The sequence below is a fragment of the Quercus robur genome, chromosome 8, assembly GCF_932294415.1.
Source record: "Quercus robur chromosome 8, dhQueRobu3.1, whole genome shotgun sequence".
In the NCBI taxonomy this organism is placed as follows: Eukaryota; Viridiplantae; Streptophyta; class Magnoliopsida; order Fagales; family Fagaceae; genus Quercus; species Quercus robur.
The window spans coordinates 43,974,478-43,994,850 of NC_065541.1; the positions used below are offsets into that span (position 1 = coordinate 43,974,478).

Genomic DNA, 20,373 nt, shown 5'->3' on the forward strand with positions numbered 1-20,373 from the left:
GTGAAGAACCCGTGGTGGGTAGTGATGGCGGTTGCGTTGCCACCAACGGAGGAGGTGAAGATTGGGTGGGTAATCAGATGGATTTTGATGGAGATGGTGGAGCTAATGCCACCTGTTGATTTTTGTCTCTTCTCAAATTGTATTGTTATGATGAATATTATAGTGTGGAACTGTAGAGGTGCTTTGAGCCCTCGTTTTAGAAACATGTTAGAGAGCTGGCTCAGAACCATGATCCAACAATTCTTGTAGTGATGGAAACCAAAGTTGGAGGTGATAGAGCAAAGGAAATAATTGACAAACTTCCCTTTGATGGAGCTATACACATGGAGACTATAGGGTATGCCGGTGGTTTATGGGTCCTGTGGAATGCAGACAAGGTGGAAATCTCTTCCTTAGCTAACACTGAGCAGGAGATTCACATTGTCGTTAAGGTACGTTCTTTGAATTCTAGTTGGCTTTTTTCTGCTGTGTATGCTAGTCCTAGGAGTGCTAAGAGACAGATTTTATGGAAAAACCTCATGAGCGTTGCAGAACTTCATAACATGCCTTGGGTGATAGCAGGGGATTTTAATGAGCCTCTTGTGGAGGAGGATAAATTTGGGGGGAGAGCTGTGAGTGTTAGATGATCACTTTTGTTCAAAGAGTGTCTAGATAAATGTAACATGATTGATATTGAGTTTTCTGGTCCTCGGTTCACCTGGACTAATAGAAGAGAAGTGCAAGCTCTAATTCAAGAAAGAATAGATAGGTTTTTTGTAAATCCTAGCTGGTGTGTATTGTTTCCTGAAGCGAAGGTGGTTCATCTCACAAGATGTCATTCGGACCACTGTCCCATTTTGCTAGAGATGCAGCCAAGGGCTATGAATAGAAGAGTTAGGCCTTTTAAGTTTCAGTCTTGCTAGCTTTCTGATGCATCCTTTCCGAAGGTTGTTACACAAGCTTGGAGGCACTGTACCAGGCTTGTTGATGCCATTGACACCTTTACTAAGGAGGCCAAGGTGTGGAACAAGACTCAATTTGGTAATATTTTCTCTCGAAAAAAGAATATAATGACTAGACTTAATGGTATTCAGCGTTCTATTGCTAATAGGCCTTCTTCTTTTTTATGTAATCTGGAAAATGAGCTGTTGAAGGAGTTGGATAGTGTGATCAGTCAGGAGGAAGAGTTGTGGGCTTTAAAATCCCGAGTAAATTGGATGATTCAGGGAGATAGAAATACCTCTTTTTATCATGTTTCTACGCTGGTCAAGAGGAAAAGAAACCAAATCATGGCCATTAAAGACACATGTGGGGAATGGATTGTTGAGGAAAGCGAGATTAAGGAGTACATTAGAAGTGGGTTTGCTGATGTTTTTTCGACTTCTTCAGCTAGTGCCTCTGCCACATACAACTTAAATTACCAATGGCAGCCAAGACTTTCGGAGGAAGAGAAGCAAAGTATTAGTGGGGGGGTCACAGATGAGGAAATTAAGGCAGTCTTGTGGTCTTTAAAGCCTTTTAAAGCCCCAGGCCCTGATGGGCTTCATGCAGGTTTCTTTTAGAGATTTTGGCTTGTGGTGGGAAGTTCGGTGATGGAGGAAATAAAGCGGATTTTTACTGAAAAAAGAGTTCCTGATTATCTTAATACCACTCATCTTGCTTTAATTCCAAAGATTCAAGGGCCGGAGACTTTGGGTAACTATAGGCTCATAAGTTTGTGCAATACTGTGTATAAAGTGTTGACAAAGATCATTGTGGCTAGATTAAGACCGTATTTGGGTAAGTTGATTTCTCCCCTCCAAACGGCGTTTGTTCCAAGTAGAAAGGGTATGGATAATGTGATCATCGCCCAGGAAATTATCCATTCCTTAAGCAGAAATAAGGGGAATACTGGGTACATGGCCATAAAAATAGATTTGGAAAAAGCTTATGATAAGCTTGAGTGGAGTTTTGTTAGAGAAATGCTTGTTAGAGCAAACCTTCCTCCTGATCTTAGGAACATCATCATGAGCTGTGTTTCCACCGTGTCTACCTCTATCTTATTTAATGGAGAAGCGCTTGAGCCTATTTACCCCTCTAGGGGGATAAGGCAGGGAGATCCCTTGTCCCCGTATTTGTTCATATTGTGCATGGATTTCCTTGGGCAACTAATAGAAGAGAAGTGTAATGCTAAGATGTGGCAACCAGTCAAGGCTTCACAAAGTGGTCCGGTTTTCTCCCATCTGTTTTTTGCGGATGACCTATTGCTGTTCGCTAAAGCAGACTACATTAATTGTTCAAAAATTAGAGATGTGCTTGATGTTTTTTGTAGTATCACGGGGCAACCTGTTAGTGAAGCTAAGTCGAGAGTCTATTTTTCTCCAAATGTGGATAGAGATACGAGGGAATCATTATGTGATATCCTTGGATTTGCATCTACTCCTTTGCTTGGTAGATATTTGGGGTTTCCTTTGAAACAACCTGGCTCGTCTTCTCAGGATTTCAACTTTGTTCTTGATAGAGTAAAATAGAAGCTCTCGGGGTGGAAAGCAAGCATGTTATCCTTGGCTGGTCGCCAAGTTCTTATTCAAGCTTCATCGGCAACTATTCCAGCTTATGTAATGCAGTGTTCCTACCTTCTTGGCAGAATTTTGGATGGGATAGATAGAGTAAACCGTAACTTCCTTTGGGGGTCTTCAAACTCTTTAAAGAAAATTCACTGGATTGGTTGGCAAAAGGTCACTAAAACGAAGGAAGAAGGGGGTCTTGGTTTGCAAGCGGCTAAAGGAATGAATCTTGCACTTCTTGGGAAGCTCAATTGGAGGTTTCACACTGAAGGAGATGCGCCTTGGGTGCAAGTTTTAAGCAAGAAGTATTGTTCGGGAAGAAGATTGAGTGCTGCAAACCCCAACAGCCTCCCTTGTTCCTCGGTTTGGGCAGCAATGAAAAAAGGCATGGGCACATTTGAGAAGGGCAGTAGGTGGTCAGTTGGAAGGGAAAGTAAGTTGAGTTTGTGGTATAGCAGCTAGTTGAGTAAGGGCCCCCTTCGAAGTCTTATTCAAGGTCCACTTTCTTGGGAAGTTAATAAGTTGGTAGTTAAGGATTTCTTGAAAGACACGGGCTGGGATTGGAAGGGACTTTCTTTTGAGCTTCCTTTGGATATCAAAATGTTGATACAAGCTACTCCTGTTGCGGTTACAAGCAGAGGTTGTGATAAAATTGCATGGGCTGACTCCCCTCAAGGTAACTTTAACTTGAAGAGTGCCTACAGGATTGCGATGGAGCATGAAGAGAGCCCAAAATTCAGTGCTAGCTGGATATAGAAAGCAAACACCCTTCCAAGAGTTAAAACATTTCTTTGGATGTGTGCTCACAATAGTATTGGGGTTAGGAGTTGTCTAATGAGGAGAGGTGTGTGTGAAGAAGCTGTGTGTCCTATTTGTCAAGAAGCGGAGGAATCAATTTTACATACTCTTCGAGATTGTCCTTGGGCTGAAGCGGTATGGAATCATTTGGGAAGAGCAGAAGTTGACCAAGAGTTTTAGAGAAGTGAGTTGTTGGTTTGGCTTAGCAGGAATGGGAATCATAGAAGCACACCAGACACTATGAATCCTCCGTGGAATACCTTGTTCTCTTTCGCTGTTTGGAATATTTGGAAGAGTAGGAACAACTTCATTTTTCAAAGGAAAAGACTGAACCAGCAGCTTCATGTTGAAATCCTGAATCAAACAGTTGAATTCATTCATTGTATAGCCTCCCCTAGATTGATGATTCGTAGATGTGTTAAAAGGATTAGATGGGAAAAACCTCCTGTTGGGTGGATGAAACTCAATACAGATGGGTCGGTGTTTGGCAGTTTGGGAATGGCTGGTTGTGGGGGAGTAATAAGGGATGATTGTGGGAATTGGCTTTCGAGATTCACCAGGCGCATAGGAATTACTAACAGTTTTAGTGCTGAGTTGTGGGGCCTAAGAGAGGGTCTTATTATGTGTTGCAATCTTAACATAGCATCTCTTATTGTTGAATTAGACGCTAGAGCTGTTATAGAGGCCTTCAAGAATGATCAGTATGTGAACAATATTATTTCTCCAATATTGGATGACTGCAGGTTACTCAGCTCTTGCTTTAGTCGAATAGAATTTAAGCATTGCTTTCGTGAAGGGAACCGTGTTGCAGACACTTTAACTAAGATGAGCTTTAACCAAGAAGCAGATTGTATGGCTTTTAATAGCCCTCCTGTGGATGTTTTAAAAGTTTTTGAGGATGACTATTATGGAGTCTGTTTGAACAGGACTTGTCCTGCACCTCTTGTATCCCTTTAGTTGTTTAATGAAATCGTCCTTTATCAAAAAAAGAAAAAAAAAAGAAAAATAAAAGGATAAAAATTAAATTACTACTCTACCCTTATTATTAAAAATAGAAAGTGAAAAAGTACAAGTAATTTTATACTTTTTTTTTCTTCCTCTTTTCTATCCAATTTGGAAGAAAAATAAATGATGGACTTAATTGAAAAACTTGATTCACGTCATTTTCTCTCTCTTTCTTTTACTCCAATCAAATAACTTCCTCTTTACCTTTCAAATTGGATAAAAAAGTGATCCATATTATTAGAAGTGAAAGTAAAAAAGTGCAAGTAATTTTTTTACTATGCCATTGTCCTTCCTCTTTTCTATCCAATTTGAAAGGAAAAATAAATGGACTCAAGTGGAAAACTTGATTCACATCATTTTCTTTCCTCTTATTTTTACTCTAATAAAATAATAAAAAATCACATTTTTTTCTTCCTTCTTATTTCCCTATTTTTCACTCTCTATTTTCACTCCGACGAATCCCGTAGTAAGTCTAGAGAAAAAGGGTTCTTTATTAGTTTCTTTTTCTCCAAATGCCTTGATTTACATTTTGTTTTTGGATTTTCTTATGAATGGTTTTTTTTTTTGGGTATATATATATATATATATATACACTGTCAAAGTACATAAATTGTTGGTGTTTTTTTTTTTTAAAAAAATAAAATGTTACTGCAATTTTTATTAGCTTAAATAAATGAGATGCCTAAAGAATGAAATTAATGAATATTCTAGAATTATGAAGTTATAAGTCACATCATTTTAGAGTATTCAAATATAAATTATTTCATCCAATCACAATCTCTAGGATATCTAAGAAATTCTTGCAGCAGTTTCTTAAGCTATTTCTTAAGCTATATCATATAACCTTGGTTCTACAACCACAATATCCGGTATCATTATATGATACATGAATGCTATTCCACTGCGAAAGGTTCCAAGTGACCGACAATTTTTATCCTACAGTTTTCCTTGTCCTGAAATGAAACAGCAAGTTCACTTCATACTAACGTCAATGTTGATAGCAATATAGCACTAATCTTTATTTTTTTTTCTTTGCATTAAAATCAGTAAATATGTATGGGCAAAATCAAATTATCTTTAGAAAACAAACAAAAACTACAACACTAAAGGTTATGGTAAGAAATGCAGCAAAGATTTTTTTTTTTAATTTTTTTTTTTTAATTTTCTTAATTGGAAAGTTACACATGTAACCTGCAGGTCTTGAACCCACAACCTTACCAACGAATTACTCATGGAGGAGAAAGTGTCAGTTGAACTAGAGCACATTAATGGTTTGCAGCAAAGATGCACAGATGGAAAGGGTTGTCCTGTAACTAAAAAACAGTACTATACCTCTGAACAAAGATGTGTGCTATTATATGACAAAAAATGAGCAACTATCTCATCACTACCATGATTGATTCTTATAAATACATCAACTCTCGCTCATCATTTATGAAATATGATTTCAATGTTCCATATCACCTAATCTGTGGCAAACAAAAAGAATTTAGTACAAAAACTACCCTACTTTTCTTTTCTTTTTTTTTCTTTTTTTTTTCTTCTTATTGATTGGTAAGTTACACATGCATCCATTAAATCTGGTCACTATCGCACCCTTCGCCTCATTCTTATGTTGGGGGGGAAGGAGATGCTAGCTTGCTCATGGTGCAATCAATAATAATAATAAGGTTACAAAACTGTATCAAGAAAAAATGCTTCACTCCTTTGGCCTTTTACTCATGGTTTTACGCTTGTTAACATCCAGGTATTTCTTCCTTAACCGAATGGCCTTTGGTGTTACCTTCACATAAAACATAAGATGATATCAGAAAAGCATCATAGCCGGTAATTTGGTCCCCAAAAAAATAAATTAAAATCCAGGAATAACAAGACCAAACAAATTAAAAAGCCACTATCAGCAACAAAATTCACCAGAACTCAAAAACGTACACCCTTTCCCTACAGTGAACCCAAGACTTCTTGTGTTATTTGAGTCATGGCTCATTTCAAGGGTACACATTTTTCGTTGTAAAATTTGAAAAAGAATTAGGGAGGTCTGCAATAAAGCTAGGATACTAACATCTGTGGTATAACAGTAACAACAAAAATATATGAAGAAATGGAAAGGCCTGAAATAAAATTAATTTCTTGTATAAAACGGATAAATGAGAACTGAAGTAGTTTCGTTTATTAATTGAAAAAAGAGAAATAAAATAATTCAATTGCTACTTACCTCAATAAGCTCATCAGAAGCTACATAGCCAATGGCTTCTTCAAGAGTCATCTGCACCCAAATACATTCAGGTTAGCAACTGCGTACATGTCAAATGTGAAGGTGGAGAAGCTTTTCACTCATGACCATAAAATGTTTCTTACTGCTTTCAACATCAACTTAAAAACTTCATAACAAGGTAGCTTCACTAATTCAACACAGTTGCCAAAAATTATACAAAACAGTCACACTTCATGTTGTATGAGAGTTTTCATGAAGGATGATCAAGAATCCAGTCAATTATTTTGGCATAAATGAGGACCGAAAGGCCCTAAATGGGTTCAATCTACTAGTGAATCACGCTTTTATTTGTAGGCATATTAGCACACAAACCACTGGAGGAAATAGAAACACATAACATGATGGCTAATAAATACGTACTAGACGAGGTGGTGATAGCCTCACATTCTCATCCTTGCTAGCAGCACGCACATTAGTAAGTTCTTTAGCCCTACTTGGATTGATCTGCACAATAGCAATCATTGCAAGTTAAGTCACTAGTGCTTAACAAATGGAGATAATGAAAGGTATAAGTCCTCCTTACATCTAGATCTGTATCCCGTGAATGTTCACCAACAATCATGCCATCATATGTCTGTACACCAAAGAGTCAAACAATCAGCTTTGCTTCATACAAGAGAACAGGAATTAATGCAAGACAGTTTACATATTAAGCTAGCTGTGGATTTCAAACTTCCTCGAGTTGTTTAATCTCTTTTACTAAAATGTCATTGCCAAATACCATCCATATCATCCTATTGGAGGAAGGCAAGAAGATCAAGAGGACCAATAACCCTGGCCATCCATTATGAGCCAATTAGTGTAGAACAAGCAGACAGTCATAATTTTCTTGGCTATGTAAACAGTCAGTTAATAATGCTGCCCTTGCCTCTTCCTATTGCTATTTCATCATTCTCAAACATGAAGTGGGCATTGTGGGACAAATAAGAGTCCCCCTTGTATCTGGTGTAAAAAGATATGGCAATACCAGCAAAACTAACAGCATTTCAGATACATGATCATGACCACCCCACATATAGCAATTAAAAGGTGCAATGGTACTGTCAATCAAGGCACATATTGCAATGTTATGGAAAATTTTATAGAAATTCAGGACTTAATTTTATTGAAACCCCCCACAGGAATGTGATTGAATTTTTTTTTTATTTATTAATAAGTTATGCACGCACCAAGTGGGTCTTGAATCTATGATCTCACCCTCCACCTTGCTCTACAAGGGAAGCACCATTTCAGCTAGAGTTCACTGGCAAGAATGTGCTTGATTTTATTCAGATAAATTTACTGTATTTTATTCAGAGGAAGTTAATGTAGTTATAGATTATAATAAAATGTAAAAGCAGGAGACCTCTATAAGTCACATATAGGTAACAACTAATGCAAGTTAGAAAGCACAGGGACAAACAAAAGTAAATTAGCAAAACTAACAACCTCCATCCCAGGAGTCACAAAGAGAGTTCCACGAGCTTCTAAACTCATCAGTGCATGAGCTGTAATTGTACCATAGCCCATTGATACCTGTACAATGTAGAGCACAAAATACAATCAGGTTCATGACTGAAAAAATTATAGAAATCTGAGCACAATCAGCTTCAAGATCTACTTCAATCAGCCATGCCATAATACGACAAAATAAATATCCCCCCACAATCATAAATTGACCCAATCATAAATTTAGTTATACAGCAAGGTGTAGCTTGAGTTTAGGCACAAAGGGATTTAGAACTCCCTTTTAATATATTTTATGTTTTAAACTGTATATCATGGTCAGAAGATCATACTGTCATCAATATGATTAAAGATTACATCCAAGAAGGCATACACATATACAAATGTATGTATGTATCTATGCATCTAATGCTCTAACGTTCCCAAATACCCAAAAAGTAAAGGGGGGGTGGGGGGGGGGGGGGGAGAGAGAAAAGAGCAAGTTCTTTAAATTCGAACACCAAAGATACATTGCAGCAGTAATGCAAATGCCAGTGGAAATCTGAACATCTTCCAGTCAGTAATTCATACCCTCTCATTCTTTTGCTATGGCGTTTAAATTCAAACACCAAAGATCCATGATGCATGAGAAGAGATACATTGCAGCAGTAAAGTAAATGCCAATGGAAATCTGAACATATTCCAATCAGTAATTCATACCGTCTCATTCTTTTGCTATGGTAATTAAAAAAAGAAAAGCTAAATCAAGTCAAGCCATCACATAACAGAAAGGCAATAGATAAACATACCAATACTCCTTTCCGAACATTTCCAAGAGGACCACGATATTTTTCGTAGGCTGAAAAAATAGATAGTGGTAGGAATGAAGAAGATTGCTAGAAAGGATACAACACTAAACAGCTAAAAAGTGAGAAGATCAAAATATTTAAAATAAACCCTGAAGACAAGGAACTTAATAAATCTCACAAGTATTCAAGGTCAGGAAATTACTTATGACAGTAACAAAAGGGTAGTGGAGAGGGGGAGGGGGGGGGGGGGGGGATCACCCTATTCTTTACATCTTGGATCAAATCAGTTTTAAACAGAAGAAAACAGAATATTGGGACAGATTGGTAATGAGCAGGTACCACACCAGAGCCACAATCACATTTCTACTTACAAAACCAATCTAACTCAGAACTCAAATAAATTACAAATCCAATTTCTCATATTAGATTTACGGATAATTTCTGCCTTATGTATCTCTATTTTTTTAATTAGTAATGATATATTATAAGGATGCTTGTATCAGCGGCTAAGAATGCTTGTATCTCTAAGGTTTTGTGGTTTCCAGAAGGGGGTATTGTTAGAGTTTGGGATTTAAGGTTTTATAGAGCTTTTGAAGATTGGGAGTTAACTGCATCTTATTCTCTTCTCCAGCTTATTCAATCTCGTATTCCTCGGGGTGATAGGAGGGATACCCTTTGTTGGCGGCTAAAAGGTGATGGTAAGTTTGACATCCGGTCTTGTTACCATGCGATTCGGGGTGCTTCGAATTCTTTGTTTCCTTGGAAGGGTGTTTGGAAACCGAAGATTCCTAGGCGAGTGGCCTTTTTGTGGACAGCTGCTCATAGTTGGATCCTCACTTTGGATAATCTAATGCTTAGGGGTTGCCCTTTGGCTTCTTGGTGTTGTATGTGTTGTTGTGATGGGGAGTCGGTTGACCACCTTCTCCTTCATTCTCCTGTTACTCATTCCCTATGGACTTCTATGATTCAGGCTTTTGGTATTCATTGAATTATGCCAGGATCAGTGGCGGGTTTGTTATCTTGTTGGCATCAGTGGCTTGGGAATCTTAATTCGGACATTTGGAATTTGGTTCTAGGATGCTTAATGTGGATTGTGTGGTTGGAACGAAATTGTCGTTCCTTTGAGGATAATGAGAAGACGTTGGATGAGCTAAAGGTGTTATGCCAACGTAGTCTATTTGAGTGGTCTCGTTGTTGGCGTTTTACGGATTGCTCTACTCTCTCTGACTTTATGGCTTCCCTTAGCTTAGTTTCCTGATTTCTCTTTTTGTTGTGCTGTTTGTTCTTTTATTTCTTGTTGTTCATCATCATGAACAACTTGTACTTTTCCTTTTTTACTCATTTATAATAGATTTCTGTTTACCTATCAAAAAAAAAAGAGACTAAGTTACTTTATGTTCACGAGGATGAAGACAAAAGTAACCTAAAAGAATTACAAAGAATTGTGCTAAAAATTTAAGTGATTCTTTGAAATCTAATATGGAATTGCTGTGTGTAAGACCCCACGCACATGTATCTCAACTTGATGTTTCTTAATCTGGGTCAGCCAAGGTCAGTTGAAAGAAAATTTGGCACCCATATTGATGACCCAATGATATGATACCAAGTTATGAGGGAGACCTAAAAGGTGATGGACGAAAATGAAAAAGGAAATAGACATAAATATGTTCAAAGGAACATGCAAAAAGATCTTTAGCAGAACATGCATACTCAGGAAAGCACGGTGCATGAATCCAGTTCCACGTGTATCGCTGCTAAACACACTTCTGTAACCAACAAGACCCCTGAAGAACACAAAAAAGAAATTATTTATTTCCTTTCAAGACTATGAAAAAGAATCTCTATAAATTATATCATGAAGAAACAACCTTTTACTTAGAAACAAAAAGATTGGATTATTAGGAGGGTGTTTTATATTCATCCCTCCAAACCCTAAGATGGGAAGGGGTTGCAATAAAGAAAAAGAATACCGTCCAGTTAGCTTTAATGCTCTCTGGGTTTCTTTGGTCATTTATATGTCCCCATTTGTATTGGACATGACACTTGTAATATATTCCCACAACACATTACAAATATTTTAAAAACATATCTAATTTTTTTTTTTTTTTAAATATGTGTGAACGCTAAAGGTATAACTAGGCACTAACCTGGAAGGACAGGTTAAAGACAACCTAGTCCTGCCAAAATTTCCCGGGACAGGACCCATGTCAATAACCTCAGCTCGCCTATGAGATAGGGCTTCCATTATTAACCCCACATGCTCATCATTTACCTATAAATCACATTTTAAATGTTAAAGACCTCTATTCTAAAGAGAAAACTGCTGCAAATTGAGAGATTCTTACCTCAATAGTGACTTCTTCAATTGGCTCCAGCTTTTGACCCTTTTCAGCTTTATACCTGGTACAGTACAGGAACATTGAGAATTTGAGAATAAGAAGCTTATTGGTAAGGATGATTATGTAAATATATGACTAAATCTAGGCACCTTATGATATCAAAAACTGGGAAAAACTACAAAGAAAAAAAGAGAGTTTTAATCGATGTAATAAAATCAACCTTCCAACTCTTAAACTTGTCATGCCCCCCCCACACCCCCCCCCCCCCCCCCCCCTGGCCCGCAGTTCCCTCAATTTATACATTGACCGGCAGCAGTGAACATTAACTCACACTAACTAAGTTTGATTGAATGTCTACAAGGAACATTGAGAATTTGAGAATAAGAAGCTTATTGGTAAGAATGATTATGTAAATATATGACTAAATCTAGGCACCTTATGATATCAAAAACTGGGAAAAACTACAAAGAAAAAAAGAGAGTTTTAATCGATGTAATAAAATCAACCTTCCAACTCTTAAACTTGTCATGCCCCCCCCACCCCCCCCCCCCCCCTGGCCCGCAGTTCCCTCAATTTATACATTGACCTGCGGCAGTGAACATTAACTCACACTAACTAAGTTTGATTGAATGTCTACATGTTTGTAATCAATATGTTTCTGTGATCAACTTTCACATTTATTGTCCTAGAACATCAAGGTCTCCAATACTGTCAACAGTCTATTCCATGGAACTGTGTTTGTGTATTCAACATAAATCAAACTGCACTAGTAAAGAATGAGATTGAAAAGGCCAGCATATTGAAAACTTACATGACCTTTGGAGGTGAGACAGATAGTTCAAATCCTTCACGCCTCATATTCTCAATTAAGATACCTGTTTCACCCAGAAAAGAAACCAAATTCAACATATACTCAAATGTAAGAACATCCAAAAGAAGAGATGCAAGATCAAAAAACTCTTGTGGGCCAAAAAAAAAACAGTCCTCTTTCTTTGTTCAATCTTTAGAAGTTATACAGAAAGATAGGAACAAACCCAGTTGAAGTTCTCCCCTCCCCTGAACTTCATATGACTCTGATAAGCCTGGAAGAACATTTATGGCAAGATTTGTTTCTGCTTCAGCCATTAGCCGATCACCAATCCTCCCTCCAGTCAACTACAAATACATCAGCAGTAGCACATCACCTCATTTAGAACAATATTATAGAGCACACAAGAAAACATACAGATATCTTAAAATGTTCATGTTGAGGAAGAAAGCATTCAATTCAAGGTGAGTACTGCACCGAAAAATTCCTTAGAGGGGCGACCCAAAGTGAAATCAGACAGAAAACAATGCAAGATCTGAAGCCTCACAAGAATAGGATCAAGTACAACTAATGTAAAATGTAGCCACGTCACATATTATGAAAACAGTACCTTGAGAGGCTTTAGATAGGAAAAAAAAGGATTGCATTATCAATGCTTCAGTTTGTATAAAGGCCTGGTTATGTTTTGTTTAGTATCTAGCAAATTGCAAATTCTTTAATGTATTTGCACATGGGAAGCTGTTATGGGATTCTTTACAAAGAAATTGCAAAGCTTCACTTACGGATGGCATAAAAATAGTTCCATGTGGTAATGGCCGGGTTGTGTATAATTTGGCAACTGTTCAGCAGAATACAAATTAATGCTTATTGCAATCAGAATGTCTTGTTTTTTTTTTTTTTTTGAAAGTTATTGTGGTCAGAATCTCAGGTCAGGTGCGACATCAGAAGCAAATCAAAAACAAAGAAAGCATAAGAATAATTAATACATCAAGTAGAAAGTGAAAAAAATATATGGTCCAAAAGGCTGAATACAGTTTAGGAAGCTCCCCACACATACAGTTCCCATAATGCCAAAAGTATGATCTAGAGGTGGTAGAATTCTTTTTTAGCTTTGATTAATCTCAGATCTTTTCTTTTTATTCATTTTAAGTGAAAGAGGGGGGTTGGGGGGGGGGGGGGGTGTTAGGTGGAATTTGAACCCTGAACATCTCCATTGGTAATACCACGAAATGCATTTGACCTAAGGTCCTTGGATAATCTCAAATTTAATCAACACTGATCACATTGCTTTACAAAGAGAAAGATGGTACAGCAAGGCTACCAATGGTGAAAATATTAGAAATAAGAGAAGAATAATTCTTATAGAAGAAAATTAAAAAATAAAAATTAATTGTATTGTTTAAGCACTGGCAGGTATACTCCCCTATAGGTCAAACTAAAATAAAACATTCTCTTTTCAAATGAGAAAAGGTACAGAACAATGAAAGGGTACGCACACAAACTCAAGCACAAATCACCATGTCATTGTCATATACACAAGCACAAATCGCCATGTCATTGTCATGTATAAATCCATTTCTTCTTTTCTTTTGTAAATTTTCCAATTTAGTATCATATTTGTTCATGCATTGTCTACAGAACAAAGGTTTTGGACTTCTCTCTTTTCCTCTTAGCATAAGGAAAATCTTCCCAGAAAATTAAGAACATGGTAACAAAAAAATCAACAGAATGCATTACTGAGACATAAATGATAAATGGTAGCAAATAGAGCAAATAACAACACATATTGCAATTGATAGAAACAAGAAAGGAAAAAATGATGACTCACATGGGTACCATCACGACCAGCCAATGGAGAGTCATTGACTCCAAAAGTCATAGAAATGGTTGGGGGATCCAACTCAACAGTGGGCAATGCCATCATAACCTTGGCAAATGCAATCATAAGTTCAAAACAAATCCATATTATTTATTTGGATTATCAATAAATATAACACTGAAATGATTATAACTGAAAAATGCAAATAACACACTATAATGTAGACTATCATCTACAACTTGAATATATATATACACACCATTAAAAATGACGTTGAAGATGACAACATCATTATGCAAAAATACAGGTTCCATAGCCAAATTAATGCCCATATGTCCATACAAATCCAAGCATGTGTATTTGTGTGTGCGAACAAGGTACTAACCCTAAATGCAAAAATTGCAAGATGAACATGGGGAGCACAAAAACATGGAAAATATTTAGAAATCTTTAAATTTTCAAAAAGATCCTCAAATGGGGTAATTATTTGTGACTCCAGAAAGAAATTCTTGAGTGCCTTAGACTTAAACCTCTGATCTAAATTACATTATTTTAGAAAGCCAACCCCACTATCAAACTTTTTTTTCTCCATTAATGCCACTATACTAGAACCATGGTCAGTTTTATCCATTTGTCTTTTGAAAGGTTGATAGTAACTAATAATCTTTCAATTTGAATTAAAATTAAGGAACACATAATAGTGAAATCCCTAATTCTATCTTTAGTTTTCTCTCCTTTCTCCATTTTCTCTCCTCTATCTCCCAATTTTCAGCTTTCCTCCTTGTCCTTATTTTTTCTCTCCTATTATAACTATAAGCCATGTGTTAAATGACAAAATTACCTTCATTTATCCCAAAATTGATTGGATTGATCTGAATGAATAGAATGAACTCTGGTTTGGGCAGAACTCTAGAAGTTATTTTGGTTAGAATGATTATTTTCCTACAATGTCACATTCTGTAGCACCTAATATCCAAGAGTGGTCATGTCCAACACCTCATGTCCTTGTATAAACACAATACTCATGTCTGGGCCCACAAGATAAGGAAAATAATATTTTTATAACAGTGTCAGTTTCTTTTTTCATTTAATTTGAAATTCCACATCAACTTATGTGCTAAGATAACATATACTAGCCAATTCAAAGAACATGGTGCCAAAATGGAATAACAAAAACTGTCAATGACCTCAAAATACGAGGTTGGGGCTTCTTCATGCTTTATCATGGGAGAAAAGAAGCAAAAAGAGAACATAAATGACTCTGTGGAACAATAAAAATTGCATTCATTTACCTCCACATTTGCCACTGTATGGCCTATTGATGGACTTGCCAAACCGGCCATTGATATTATATCACCTGCTCCAGCACTATCAATTGGAACTATGGCCGTACCCTTCTTTTTCATTAATTTCACCACCTATAAGACAAAAACTACAAAGTCAACCCATATGATACCGGTAATGCTTGTCGGATCAAGACACATTGTTTGAAAAATAGAGTATTATATTGAAATTTTAAGGTCTTTGGCATATTGTCTGGAATTTGGACCTATTTAATGAATTTATTACTATAATTGATATCAGATATCTCATATAAATTGTATTTAAATGGCAATTTGGCTTAAGTAATTCAATTACTCTTTTGAATCTTTTGCACATATTAGTAAACTTTACTTAAAGTAAATGAAATAATAAGTAATAACTTCAGTAGAAGAAACAAGGTTCACAACCCTATCGCCATTTGTGTAGCATACTATGAGAAAGTGGAGGGGAGTTAAAACAATAGAGATCAGGATGTCCGTTGAAGTTGGTCATACTCACTATGGGATCCACATTCTAGACATGAATGTTATATGTGTGTGTGTGTGTGCACATCATGAAATAATACTATAGAGCATTGAAAATTCACCGCCACTGCAGAAAAATGAAGAAAATTGAAGGTTTTGTGGTTCTCATATAGTGGCAAGTACCAGTGAATCTGAAGTTATATGCCTCATTGTTATCCAGTTAACAAACCATAAAAGGACAGGTCTGATGAGGATAGATACACACCTTAGCTTCTTCAATTTTCTCAACTCCAGAATCTTTATTTCGAAGTCCATGGACTCTGTCACCGACACGAATGATTCCAGAAGAAACGCGTCCAGTTAATATTCTTCCAAGATAGAAGTCACGTTCCATCATTGAAACCTGAATGACACTGTCATGTGTGTTTCTCACAGTTTCCAAATAAGGAAGAAAAAAATATAAACAAACCAAGTCAAGGGGAAAATGAAACCAAATTATGCCAGATGGCCCACAAGAATTACATTCTTTTATTCCTTCTCAAAGAGATCCCCATCATGTGGCCCAGAATTTTAAAGCAAGTTGTACTATAAAGTTTCCATGTATACAGAACACAGTATTTTTTTTTTTTTTTTGAACACACAACCAAACACTAGTAAAATATATGCAACTCGTGTTTTGTGTAATAATTTCTCAACTTAAAAGCACTTCAAGGACAAATCATGGATAGAGAAAATAACAAATAAGCTACCACCAATATTTCTATTCCCACTTTCATATATGCAACCTCAAAAGGACAAAAAGTTCAGCAAGAAAGAAAAATCAAACACGAAGATAAACACTATAAGAAACCCATGAACGCTTAAATACCAACCAGCATCTGGAAAGGTGCATCAATATTAGCTGTAGGAGGAGGAACATATTTTATGATGGCATCAAGCAACTGTGACATATTTCTTGCATCAGCAGGAGGCTCTTTGGTGAAACTAGCAGAAGCCCATCCTTCTTTAGCAGAAGCATAAAGAACTGGAAAGTCTAGCTGCTCCTCTAGAAAAAATTATAAGAAAATCTACATTAACTTTCCATAGCACATTTGTAAAGCTGGCGACAGTCAGAAAAGAAAAAAAGAGTAAAATTTTCAGCTTCCTATATTTCTCACACCTGTTGCACCAAGATTTGCAAATAGATCAAACACCAGACTTTCGACTTCATTACACCTCTCCTCAGAAACTGCATAATGATAACAATAAAAATAATGACTAGTCTAAAGAGAAGTACGCAGATAATAGAAAATTCACCTGATAAATAAATAATATTTTATCAAAAGAGGTATAATATTTTTTTAGCTGCTAAGAATAGCGTGAACTTGAGCAATTTCATGTAAGATATACTAGCCAAATTACCCAATTTAATAAAGCATGGAAAGGTAGGGAAAAGGTCAAAAAGGGTAGTCAAGATTAAAAATAACATGAGAAACCATAAACTGGAAGAGAGAGAGAGGATGGGCAAAAACATAATACATCATCAAAATGACTTCACTCTTCATCTTTAAGTTTTTTTTTTTTTTTTTTTAAAGACCCTTTTCTGTTGCTTTTTCCTTGGACATAATGCAACTAGTAACATCATGTAATTGGCATGACTTCACGTTTTGTAATTCAAAACTTAATGAGTAACAGAACCATACCTGCAGGTCGGTCTACTTTGTTCAAAAGAAGAATAGGGCGCAACCCATACTTTAAGGCTTTTGCAAGAACGAACTTTGTCTGAGCAAGTGGACCCTCTCCAGCATCTACTACTAAAATTGCTCCCTCAACCATACCAACAACTCGTTCAACCTATATCCATGCAAACCAGAGTTGTACTCAGATCAAAAAAATAGCTTAGCAATATAATTTTTTTTAAAAAAAAGTAGAGAAGTGTATTTGAAAAAGATGGGTCCTTCCACTTTTGGAGCACCTTAGGATTAGCTAGCTACAAGTAGAAGGGAAAAAAAAATCCTTAAATGTTGCTTTTAAGATTCAAACCTAAAAACTAACCTCCCCACACCTTTCCACTTGAGCTATGGCTTGAAAGGCCTACGATTTCTACCCATTGAGGTAGACTTTGAGACTATATCATACTTTTTATTAAATCTAACACTTAAATGCATGCATAACCTATTACTGTTTTGAATAATTTAGAGGTCAAAGAATATGAGAGCATCACCATGCAGAATAATGTTTGCCAAAATTAAAATTTCAAGAATTTTTAATATTTCCATGCCTCCTCAGCTCCTTTTATATGAGGTATTTAAATCATCAACCTTTATAAGTTTCATGCCACATTAGTAAACCATAGAATTCCTTTTACTTGGATTTAACACATAAAAATAACAAATAATCAGTCAAACATTAAGCTAGAAATAGTCTAGAAGTCCTAAAGCCTTTGCAGTGTAAATAAATCCTAATAGAGTCTTACTTCACCGCCAAAATCTGCATGTCCAGGAGTATCAACCATGTTTAGCTCATTTTCATTCCACAAAATAGATGTAACCTGCATGGAAATATTATGTGATCAGAAAGCATTTCTAAGGAAAACATCTTATTTGTTCAGTAATAAAAATCGCTTCAAATTAAAAGGGCTAATACACAGGAAGTATACAAGGCATATGCTTAAGAAAAATAAATATGGAAGAAACAGGAAATATATAAATTACAAAGATGACCAAGAAAGATGAAGAATAGAATCCCTCTGCCCGCCCCCCCCCCCCCCCCCCCCACCTTCATCCAATCAGAAAGAGATCTTGGATTAGTCTCATTACTGATATTTCAAAACCATCAGACATTCGAGAAGAGGATCACCAAAACAAAGGGTCAACTACAAAACCATTTTTCTAAAGGAAGCCGATAAATTATAAACACATATTTTATCATCAGCAATATTGAATGTTGGGTCACCATGTAAGGAGTACAACAATTTAGAAATGTATGAAAACCTATAAGCTGTATTAAACAATATTTACCACGAAGATTCAATGTAATGGAATATCTCCTGCATTGTTTAGATCATACAGAATAAGTCATACTAAGGTATAGTAAGATAATGGATAGCACCATAATAGTATGGTGCTTGATATAAGAGGAAATAGCCTGAGAACTGCAATTAGCAAAGTTCTGTGCTCCATGGAAAAACATAGGGTGTTGTCTCTAGACTTAAGGAAGGCAAAACGAAAATTTCCCACCCTCTATTATATCACAAAATTAACTTCAATTATGTCGTTATATGGGAAACATCACTCACACTTGCTCACTTCCTCATAAAAGTAGAACCATGGAAGCCATGTATATGGGGTCTAACAAGGATGAATTCCAACCAGATATAGGACACTCTTTCCATTAATCGCTTAAATGTAAATTAAGCATTTCTTGTTAATCTAATTATTTACCAAAACATACTACACTAAAGATTCTAGAGGTCGGGCCTTGGTTGCATTCCACTAAAAGCTACAAGTCGCAGGTTCAAGTCTGGGAATGAGCCTCTCCAAAAGAAATATTCAGGGTAAAGGCTACCTACCAATCAACTCTCTCACACCAGACCCCCTAAAAGTGGGAGCTTTGTGCACTGGATCCGACCTTTACACTACAGTAAAGATGCTGAGCATCTGAACTCTCAATCATCTCATTTACTAACCAAACAACGCACTTCACGGTTGATGATCAGTTAGCTACCCAAATTGTCATAGCATGAAATTGGAATAACAAGCTTTCTGAGCAGGTTTAAAGACTATCGTAGTATTAGATTGGAAATGAAGATCACACATTTCAAGCACTACTTTTTTTTTTTATAGTTTCTTACACATATATAATCAAATTCAGGAAACAGATCCAAATAAAGAATTCAAAGCCACTAATTGAATAATAAGAATCAAAATTGGTGAACCTTTGAGGCGATAGTGATGCCGCGCTCGCGCTCGAGGCTGATGGAGTCCATGGCGCGTTCGTGGGGGATATCGGCGCCGCACTGGCGGAGAAGGCGGTCCATGAGGGTGGTCTTGCCGTGGTCGACATGCGCTATCACGGCCACGTTGCGGAGCCGGCTAGGGTCGAGTGCGCCGATTGGGGATACGGCGGCGGATGAGGCGGAGGCGGAGGCGGAAGAAGAGGAGAAGGCGCGTAGGAAGAGGGAGTGGGGTTTGAGCGGAGGAGGTGAAGAGAGGGATCTGCGAGTGGAGGACCAGAGTGAGCGGAGCAGTGAACCCGCCATTTCGTATAACAGAAATGGCAGAGCTCCTTGTGTTTGTAGTAATAGTATCAAGTTATTAAGCTGTGGTTGTTGTACTGCATCTGTAGCAGTGAGTGATAGGGTTTAAGAGTTCTGGGGTGTGACCGATAGTGATAGGGTTTAAGACTTTTCTCACCTTTTTCTTTTTCCTTTTTGTTTGTTTTTCTTTCTTTCTTTCTATCTTTTTTTCCCCTCTCTTGCTCATTTCTTTTTCTTTTCCAATATTTTAAGAATTTTATCTTCCAAATTACTACAAGTTTATCAACCATTTCGGAACAGGCATGTGTAATTTCAAATTACAATTATCAAATAATGGGAAATTTCCAACTCCTTTCATGGGTATTTATATTGTTTAAGTATTCAAACAAGTGAAGAGAAGAATTTGAACTCATATTTTTCTCATAAAAATAAAACAATTAATATTACTAAATTACAAATTTTTTGGAAAAAACTTCAACTCTTAATCATTACTAAAATTTAGAGTTTCCAAAATTTTGAGAGAATACATGATTTTTTTTTTTTTTT

General features: G+C 36.6%; 1 protein-coding gene across 2 annotated transcripts; it reads right to left on the reverse strand.

The window, feature by feature from the left end:
* Nucleotides 1-5,724: 5,724 nt before the first annotated feature.
* LOC126695641 (uncharacterized) lies at nt 5,725-19,971 on the reverse strand. 2 transcript variants are annotated; one of them, XM_050392463.1, is made up of 19 exons: nt 19,507-19,970; nt 18,046-18,120; nt 17,273-17,423; nt 16,750-16,818; nt 16,463-16,635; nt 15,856-15,993; nt 15,096-15,221; nt 13,813-13,911; nt 12,211-12,331; nt 11,988-12,051; nt 11,183-11,237; nt 10,985-11,109; nt 10,548-10,621; nt 8,838-8,887; nt 8,032-8,118; nt 7,127-7,177; nt 6,964-7,047; nt 6,544-6,594; nt 5,725-6,111 (listed from the first exon to the last, which is right to left on the reverse strand). In XM_050392463.1, exons 1-19 carry the CDS (start codon nt 19,828-19,830, stop codon nt 6,028-6,030), a joined length of 2,001 nt encoding a protein of 666 aa, XP_050248420.1. In that variant the 5' UTR covers nt 19,831-19,970; the 3' UTR covers nt 5,725-6,027. The 2 variants fall into 2 exon arrangements, with proteins under 2 accessions (XP_050248420.1, XP_050248422.1); XM_050392465.1 differs by lacking the exons at nt 5,725-6,111; nt 6,544-6,594; nt 8,838-8,887 and having other exon boundaries at nt 6,981-7,047; nt 19,507-19,971.
* Nucleotides 19,972-20,373: the final 402 nt, after the last annotated feature.